General features: G+C 45.0%; 1 protein-coding gene across 2 annotated transcripts in view; it reads left to right on the forward strand.

The window, feature by feature from the left end:
• Positions 1-4,976, forward strand: part of SHISA9 (shisa family member 9) — a 355,587-nt gene extending 350,611 nt beyond the window's left edge. For both annotated transcript variants that reach the window (XM_061401147.1, XM_061401149.1), the window contains one exon: positions 90-4,976. In XM_061401147.1, coding sequence (XP_061257131.1) covers positions 90-472 — 383 coding nt within the window. In that variant the 3' untranslated portion in view covers positions 473-4,976. The remainder of the gene's footprint in view (positions 1-89) is intronic.
• The last annotated feature ends 5,166 nt before the right edge of the window (positions 4,977-10,142 follow it).

Consider the following 10,142-nt stretch of genomic DNA (forward strand, 5'->3'; position numbering starts at 1 on the left):
CCCTAACTGTCTTTCTCTCTCTCTCCTCTCTCTCCCTCTCTCTGCTCTCTCTTCCCCTCCTTCGTCCACCTACCTGTCCCATTGTACAGCCGACAAGGTAAACGATGACTTCTACTCCAAGCGACGGCACCTGGCTGAGCTGGCTGCCAAGGGGAACTTACCTCTGCACCCTGTAAGAGTGGAGGATGAGCCACGGGCTTTCAGCCCTGAGCACGGCCCCGCCAAGCAGAATGGACAGAAGTCCCGCACCAACAAGACGCCCCCCCACCCCCTGGCCTACAACTCCACTGCCAACTTTAAGAGCTGGGACCCCAAGGATCAGTCTCTCCGGCGGCAACAGGCTTATGGGAACAAGGGCAAGCTTGGCACGGCTGAGTCAGGCTCCAGCGACCCCTTGGGGACTCGCACCCCACACTACCCACCCCCACAGCCATACTTCATCACCAACAGCAAAACGGAAGTGACTGTCTGAGGTGTCGCCACAGGGGACATCCTGGAGACCACACTCAACTGAGAGAGGCAAAAAATACCCCAGCCCACGTCTTCCCTGTCCCCCGCCAGCACACCCACCTACACACTCACCCTCCACACCAACTGATGATAAACCTACTGGTGACATGGAATCATGCTTTTCCTGCGTCCTGCCTAATGTGTGTCGGCGGGCAGCTGAGCAAGACTGGAGCGTGGACGGTCCACGGTACAGCCAAGGGGTAACTGAGACACCCTCTTTGAACTTCAGGGCTGAGGTGGCTGACTCACACGCCCAAACCATGGGGCTGATTTTTTTCTTTTCCTCCTAACTTGAAACTGAAATCCATGATGAAAAAAAGGTAGCACAATTTAGAGAAATTGTCCAGTTGAGCACATATACCATTTACCACATGTTGTCTGTTTCTGGGTGATAAAGTGAGAAAAGGGTGGGGTAGAGAAAAGGGGTCGTGTGTGCCCGTGATAAGCATTTCCTAATCCCAGGAAGTAGTGATATGGACACAGAACTTTGCTAAGCATGAGGAGTAACTGGACCCCACCACCACCACCATGCTTTTAGTACTTTTCATATCAAGGTTGGAAGCAAAAACAACATACACTCAAACTCACAAAAAATGAACAGACCCTGAACCCACCTACAGTGATGGGAAAGAGAGGACATTTTTAGACAACTCCCATAAAGACCATGGAAATGGGAGGGGTAGGCTTGTGTGGCAGGAAGAGGGTCCAGAGGGTCTTCAATAACTATTTTTTAAAAAAGAAAAATACAATAGAATCCCACTACCAAACAGACAAGAACAGCAAAGTAATTTTTGTCCAACATTTTCAAGACCTAGGAAATCAACAACGTCATCAAGAACAAACAAAATTCACAGTTGAGATGTCAACGAGAGGCGAGAAGGGGACACAGAGCCTGTGATTTCTGGCATTGCCCCCTTGCCTCTGAGACAAGAAACAGACACAAAATCCAGTCCTCTCTTAACTGTCTATCCCTGACTCCCTTCCCTTTCAGCCTGTTGCTGCCGCCGCCGCTGCCAAATTTCAACTGCTTTGGACTGAAAATGTCATAAGCGTGGGTGGTGCCTTCAATGTGTCACTGTTGAATGACAGTCTTGTTTCTCAAGTGCAACCTGTGTTCTTTTACCTTCCTCCCTCCTGTCTTTCTGCAGTAGTAGAAGTTGTTTCCATCTTCCTTTTGTTGGTGAGCCCACCCCATCACACACTCTGAGGGGGCTGTTGCAATTTGCAAAGACCAAGACCTCCTTACCACCCACACCCTCAAAACTCCATGAGTCCCATGATCTTTTAGCTCCCCAAGCATTTCTGGGTCCCATCATTCCCACTGTCCCTCCAAACCGCCTCCCCAGGTACTGTGGTACATTCATCCCCGACTCGATCCCCCAAGGTGGGTGTTCAGATTGGTTCTCATAGCTAAAGGATGTCCCAACAAAGACAGTTTTCCTACTAGTTTGATTTATTTGGTGGTGGTGGTTTAGTCATTAAGTCACATCCGACTCTTGCTACCCCATGGACTGTAGCCTGCCAGGTTACTCCATCCATGGGTTTTCCCAGGCAAGAATATGGAGTGGGTTGCCATTTCCTTCTCCAGGAGATCTTCCCCACCCAGGGATCAAACTTGCATTTCCTGCATTGGCAGGCAGATTCTTTACCACTGAACCATGAAGGAAGCTGATTTGTTTAGTGGAAGTCCAAAGAGGGGAACTGACACAGAAGAGATTTGCATTTAAGGTGAGAAGTTTTCAATCTATCCCTCAAGGGCTTGGCTAATTAACAGGAGCCTCGGAGAGACCCCTAGGTCTTTCTTTGTCAGAAACTAAATGTGGTCTGGTCCAACAAGACCCTTCCTGAAATGCTGGATTTCAGCATTCTGCCTCCCCATCTCTGCACTCTGACGTCATGGGATCAGGGAAACCAGCTGTTTATTCCTTAGTCCTGGCTGATCTGGGGATGTGCACCATGCATTTTATCCCTCTGGGCTTTAGTCTTCCATTTGCTACGTGGGGAACTGGGGAGAGATCAAGATTTTCAAGCTTTCTGAAAATGAAAAAATGAAATCGTGCCCAGAAGACCTCCTGTTGGATCCCTGTGCAGACCGAGGCTCTGTGCTAGATGAAGCAGGGATGGGGGTTTCAGTGCTTGTTTTCTCAGCCTCTTGGCTGAAATCCCAGTGCTCCCCACTGTCGAGTAAACACCACGGGGCTTGGTCAGTGTCTCCTTGATGTTATCTGTGTACTTGCAACACACTTTTGGCATGTCTGTGTGTCCCTGTCACAATACTTGTTCCTAAATTGATGCATTTTTTGTAACATTTAAATGACCACATAAACAGCATTCTCATGCACTTAAAAAAGAATCAGCCAGAAAACAGCACTGATACTTAAGATGAGAAGAGATCAACATTTGTTAAACATATACACAACAACCATCTAGCATTAAATACACAGAACTCCAAGACATTTCTGACAAAGGAAGGTCTCAGACTCATTTCTTTCCAAGTGGGCATGGAGGGAAATGCATAGTTATTTATAATATGAGGGCCATTTTTCATGCGTATAGTATTTTCTATGTCTTATGGGTTTTCATTATTAGTGTTCTAACTTCAATAAATAAGTTGTTTAAAGTCAGATTTAGAGAATATTAGACCTTCCCTTGTAATCCTCAGTGACATTTGTTTAGTTTATGGCTCTATGTGTCCTGAGTCTAGTGGCTTTGAATTAAGAATGTATAAAAAGTGCTGGTGTTAGAATCAGTGGAGCAGGAAGTGTTATTTGCTAACATTACCCCAGAGACCTGCTTAATTTTAGTGATAAATCGGTGCATTTTTACTACATTTACCTTTTGAAAGGAAAACTTCCTGCCAGTATCATAAATAGAAAACCAGTATTCCTCAGTGGCAGCCATCCTAAACAGGAAGTAAGTGTAAAACTATTAAGTTCTAATTACAGACTTGCCCGTGGAAGGGTTTGAGCCTGGCCTTTCCTACCCCCTTTTCTTCCTTCTTTCCCTCCTCTCTTCCTCTCCCCTTTTCTTTATTGCTAGTGTTGTTTTTCAGTCGCTTAGTCGTGTCTGACTCTGCGACCCCATGGACTGTAGCCCGCCAGGCTCCTCTGTCTGTGGGATTTCCCAGGCAAGCATACTGAAGTGGGTTGCTATTTCCTTCTCCAAGGGATCTTCCTGATCCAGGGATCGAACCCATGTTTCCTGCTAGCAAGCGGACTCTTTACCACTGAGCCATCAGGGAGGCCCTTTTATTTATTAAAAACAGATTAGCAGACATTCAAGAGTTGCTGAAGATATTCTAGCCCCCAGTGGAGACTTTCTCTTTGAAGTCATCAAATGGACTGATGAAAGTGAAAAGGGAATCATTTCCCACGTGACAATGTTAATTAGTGCCCTATGCATGTACTACTTAAATTTGTCTTGCATTTGCTAGTGGTATACAGCACATACTTCAGGAAATACAGGATTGGCTCATTTGGTGAGGTTTCCTTCAGCTCAGAAGTTCTCTCCTTTCTAGTCTCCCACTTAGCTGGTTTCTGCTCCCTGCCCTCAATCCCTTTCGTGTGACCTTTACCCCAGCCCTGATTAAGGACCTTTCTTGGTCTCTGAATCTACAGGATGTATTTGTCATGTTCCTTCTCTTCCGAGTAAACTGCCTCCAGTGAATTGTTAGTCGGGAGTCTGCAGTTATAGTTTTGGCAGTGAAATTGCAGCATGGTCCATAAGAAGCAGCAGTGGTGAGAATCCAAGAACAGTATTGGGTTGGCCAAAATTTTCCTTTGGGTTTTTCCGTGAGGTGTTACGAGCTTTGTGGCAAGCCCAATACTTAGCCTCGTTACCTTCCTCTTGGCTTTGGGAGCTGAACTTGTGGGGGGAGTGAGGAAGTTTCAACAGGGAAGTTTGTTTTTTGGCTTCTTCTAGGGACAGTGGACAGACCTTTTGATACTGAAAGATTACCCTGAAGGATGACCTGTAGAACTATGATGGCCATGTATCAGCAAGGATCCTCTAGCTAGAGTGGGGAAACTTAGAAGACGGAAACCAGAACAAAGCAGGGAGACTACCTTCTCATCCCATGCCCTGGCACTTCCTCTACGTACTCTTAGCTACTCCCCCACTTCCAACCCAATGGGACAAGAATCTGACTTCTCTTTGCCCTCCCAGAATATCTCATCCTTCATCTGCCTTGGGCTCCACCTGGCATCCCCATCTAACTCTCCCCAGGTTTTTTTTTTGTGTGTGTAAATGGAGCATATTTTATGTGCAAATATTTTAGTAACCGTATGTTCTGCAAGTAAACCTGTGTTAATACTTGTCAACAACTGCAGAGTTTATGATACCAATAATACTTCCTACAATGATGAAAAAAACATTTGTTTGTTTTCTAAGAATGTTTATTTGTAAACATATGTATTCACTATATTAATATGAATTTCTTACCTGGCAATAAAATTGATTATATGTGATGCTGTTGGGTTTACCATGTATCTTTCTAGGGCCCTACATCCTGATCTGAGTTTTCACCAATGAACAGCAGTATTGAGAGCTAAATGTTTAATACTCTAAATATATGGGAAATCATTACAGGTAAAGGATAATTTTAATTAACTGTGACATTTTCTGGGAGAGTTTGAAAGGTTTGGGGAAGAGTCTATCCTATCTCTTAGTTCATGTCCTGCCTTGAAATGTATAACACAGATCAATTTCTATTATCATCACTAAATCTATTCTTCATGGTCAGGAATCTTGCTGAGGTTTGCACATTTGTTGTTACCAGTGACTAGGTTTGTAAAAGACACAAATATTGAAAAAGTATGGGGGACTGGATTCTTCTACTATATACTGAATTTCATTTCCTGTCTGGCTTCCAATAGCATTAAGTTTGAATGCTCAGGTAGAAATCTGCCTTAATGTGGTTCTACAAGGGTGGGATTCTGAGAGAAGGATTTGGTGCGAGGAGTTTGGGATGTGAAGGGAACACTGGTAAGGGGTGAGAAGGTGAAAGAAACATAGGAAGGAAACCAGCCCATAAAAGATGCTCGATCATGTCAGCTACCACTCTGAGTGACTAAAGTTTAATGCTTCAGGGAAACTGGGAGAATTATCCCACCCAAGTGGGCATGGAACTGGGGTGCTTACACACCAACTCCCATCAGACATCATTTGAGCATTGCTTTCAAGGGGTGTTTATGCTCGCAAAGTCCCAGGCCATCATGTGCAAGGACAGAGAAAGCCCCATACATAGGGATGGTAGGGTGAGAAGGCTTGGAAGAGAGAACAGAACAAGGCAGGGGGGGCTGTCTTTTCTCCACTCATGCATGTGTGCATGCTCAGTCGCTCAGTCATGTCCCACTCTTTGTGGCCCCATGGACCATAGCCCACCAGGCTCCTCTGCCCATGGGATTTCCCCTGAAAGAATACTGGAGTGTGTTGCCATTTCCTCCTCCAGCGGATCTTCCCAACCCAGGAATGGAACCTGGATCTCCTGTGGCTCCTGCGTGGGCAGGTGGATTTCATTACCAATGAGCCACCTGGAAAGCCCTTCCCCACCCACGCCCTGACACTAATGGGAAGTCTTAAAGACACAGGGATGGGGGCGGGGGCTCACAGGAGCTGTTCATACCCAGATGTCTAGAATCTCCTGGGAATGAAGCTTCCACCCTCTGGATACTTGGAGAAGTTGTCCATAAGGATTGTGGACCCCAAACTGCAGTCAGAGTGAGGGTCCTCGGTTCTGGGATCTGGGATCCTTCACTGGTCATGGGTCACTTGGTTTCTCTCAGAGCAGATGTTGTGGCTTTCTCTCTGGGACATAGCTGTGGTCATCAGAGAAGCCTGGGTGGCAGAGGATGCTTTTCCAGTACTCCGGAACTGTTCAGATCTGTGGAGGCACTGAGCAGCACACCCCTTCCCCACAGATGCTGTCCTAGGACAGAGACTCATACTTCTGTGGGCGGTGGGAGGCAGTGACAGACTCTTCCATTAGTGAATCTTGGTTACAAAACACAGATGATAACAACCACACCCACCTTATAAATTATATTTGTAGAGCTCTCAGGATGAGCCAGAGAAGGCAATGGCAACCCACTCCAGTACTCTTGCCTGGAAAATCCCACAGACAGAGGAGCCTGGTAGGCTGCAGTCCATGGAGTCGCTAAGAGTCAAGCACAACTGAGCGACTTCACTTTCACTTTTCACTTTTATGCACTGGAGAAGGAAATGGCACCCCACTCCAGTGTTCTTACCTGGAGAATCCCAGGGACCGGGGAGCCCGGTGGGCTTCCGTCAGTCAGACACGACTGAAGTGACTTAGCTGCAGCAGCAGCAGCAGGATGAGCCACCGCTGAAGACTAGATGGGACTGTCATACTGGACCCTCACAACTGCATAAGGTAGGCACTATTAGCTTTGGAGGTGAGAGATTTATCTAAAACTTGAGTTGTTGTTTAGTCGCTAAGTGGAGTCCAACTCTTTGACTCCATGGACTGCAACCCACTAGGTTCCTCAGTCCATGGGATTTTCCAGGCAGGAACACTGGAGTGGATTGCCATTTCTTTCTCCAGGGGATCTTCCCAGCCCAGGGATCAAACCCACGTCTTCTGCATTGGCAGGCTGATTCTTTGCCACTGAGCCACCAGGGAAACCCAAAACTTGAGTAATTTTGTGAAAGCCACTCAATTATTAAGTAGTAGAACTGGGATTTGAACTCCAGACTTCATGCTTTAACTCCTACACAGTAGTGCTCATTTGCATGAGGCCGTGAGTCAGCGGGGAAACTTGATAAAGATAATGATTTCCAAGCTCTGTCAGTCTGAATGGGGCCCTGGATTCAGTGTTTGTAAGAGACACTGCCTCTTCATAGTGTAGTGACAACTGGACCACCCCCAAGATGCATTTTATGATGCCAGTTTCCTGATCATACAGTATCTGTGGGCTCATCCTGTGGACTTTGGGATGCAGGAGGAAATGCAATGAAGATGTGTGCTTCCAAAGAGAGGGACCTTCACCCTTCAGTTTCATGTCCAATGTTGGAAGGTCGTGTTCTCTAATGGACAGAGGACTGACTCTTGAAGAGCTGGTTGCTGGTATTGATTCCAGTACTAATTTGCCATGTGCTCTGAGCCCTGAAAATAGCCCACTTGGGACTCTATTTCTTCATCCCAAGAAGGAAGAAGCTGGGATGGATAATCTCCAATTCTGCTGTCTCACTCGACTGAATGGTCTTCCTCCCCATCACTGTGTCATTTGGTATCATTAGTAGCATTGACTCCCTTCTTAGTTCCAAAGTTTGCTCCTAGATAAACAAGATTTTGCTGGGTGTAATAACAATCACTATGGTGGTGACATTTGTGCACTGAGCACTTGCTCTGTACCTTAGCCCTATGCTAAGATGTTTTCATTGCTCTAACAGTTATGTGGGCCTTCCCAGGTGGCGCAGTGATAAAAGAATCTGCCCACCAGTGCAGGAGACGCTAGAGATGTGGGTTTGATCCCTGGGTTGGGAAGATTCTGGAATAGGAAATGGCAACCCACTCCAGTTTTCTTGCCTGGAAAATACTATGGACAGAGGAGCCTGATGGGCTACAGTCCATGGGGTTGCAAAGTCAGACATGACTGAATGTGCACGCACACACACACACACATACACATCATCTATGTGCTATGGTGGAGGTTCTTAACTTTTTATGAGTCATGGACCCCTTTGATGGTCTGGTGACACCTACAATCTTTTCTTAAAACAACGGTTTTTAAATGCATAGAACAAAATGCATAGGATTACAAAATAAACCTATCATGTGGAAATAACACTGATGAAAATATTTTAAAATCCACATGTCATATAGTAATATATTCAATTTTTAACTCATGAATTCAATAACAAGCCTAATGACAAGTTTCAATATGCACTAAGCACAAACAATCCTTTGAGCTCTCTGCTACCCCTGCAATTTGACAATATCTGTTCTTCTGTTGGTGACATCATCACCAATTGAGGGACATACTACATTTCAATGATAGGCTAGTGAACTGAACGTAAAGATGTCATTTTGTACCATCCAAGTTCCCAGACCCACTAAATTCTATCTATAGATCCCCTCGATGGTCTGCAGGTCTGGGTTAAGCTCTCATGGATTCATGGGACTTGGAGCTACTTACCTATTTTCTCCATACTTCTGTTTTCTCATCTTTTAAAAATAAGAACAATTAGAATATATTTATTAATGGCTGTTATGAGAAATAAAACAATAGATTAAAAGGCATTGATTAACTCAGTAAACACTTGAGTTGGCTTCTCTTATCATGATTATTATTTCAGTGAATCCTCATGACAACCCTAGGAAATAGCATTTTATTATTCACCACTCCCAGAGGAAACAGGCTCAGAGAGATTTCATGCTGTGTGCTCAGTTGCTCAGTCATGTCTGACTCTGCACCCCCATGGACTGTAGCCCACCAGGCTCCTCTATCCATGGAATTCTCCAGGCAAGAATACTGGAGTGGGTTGTCATTTCCTGGAAAATGACAGGGGAAAGATCCAGGGAATCTTTCCAACCCAGGATCAAACCTGTATCTCTTGTTGTCATTTCCTGGAAAATGACAGGGGAAAGATCCAGGGGATCTTTCCAACCCAGGATCAAACCTGTATCTCTTGTTGTCATTTCCTGGAAAATGACAGGGGAAAGATCCAGCGGATCTTTCCAACCCAGGATCAAACCTGTATCTCTTGAGTCTCCTGCATTGGCAGGCGAATTCACTAGCAAGCCCTGGGAAGCCCCACAGAGAGATTAACTTTGCACAAAGTCGCACAACAAGTCAGTGCCAGGGCTGAAGGAAATCCAGATCTTTGTGATGGAAACTCAAGTTCTTGACCACATACCACAGGGTATACTTTTTTTTTTTGCAATTAAATGTCCTCACGGCTCCCTGGAATGAGGCCAGTCAGACCCTGGGGTGTCTCCCAGTAAAGTTTCCAGTGTTTCTCCCCTCCCCAAGGAAAATGGCAGGTTTCAGAAATTCAGGAAGCTCTTGTCAGATTTATGTGAGGACCATTTATTTAAAGGCATATTGGAGACAGTTTCTAATAATGTCCTCCCATTCAAAATAAGCTCTCCCGAGCCCCAGTGCTTAGCAGATTCCAATTACAGGCACCTCACTGTCCTGGAAATTTTAAGGTTCTTTGATTTAAAAACTCAATCCCTTTAGAAATATATTTATCACCTAAAACTGAAATAAGTATGTCTTATCAATTCAGACATTCTCAGTCTTGAAAGATATAATAATCATCATAATGATAATAATAGCAACAATTCCTTCTGGTATCAATTCTGGTAACAATTCCTTCTGGTTTAGGCACTATGCATGCATTGCCTTGTTTCCTCCTTTCTACAGTCCTCTGAGGAAGAGGCATCAATCCCCTTTTTGAGATGAAGAAAACTGAGGCTCAGAGAGGTGGAATGACTCATCCAAGATCTTACATGATTGGCAGGGTTGAAATCGAAACCTAGATTTTTATGATTCCAAAGCCGACGTTATCACAACAATCCACATTCTTGCATGATCCATATTTGTGCTTGCTACCTTTGGGATAAATAATTGGGAACTCTAATGCAAACTAAAATTGTTCCAAGGAGA

This window comes from Bos javanicus, chromosome 25, assembly GCF_032452875.1.
Source record: "Bos javanicus breed banteng chromosome 25, ARS-OSU_banteng_1.0, whole genome shotgun sequence".
Lineage (NCBI taxonomy): Eukaryota > Metazoa > Chordata > Mammalia > Artiodactyla > Bovidae > Bos > Bos javanicus.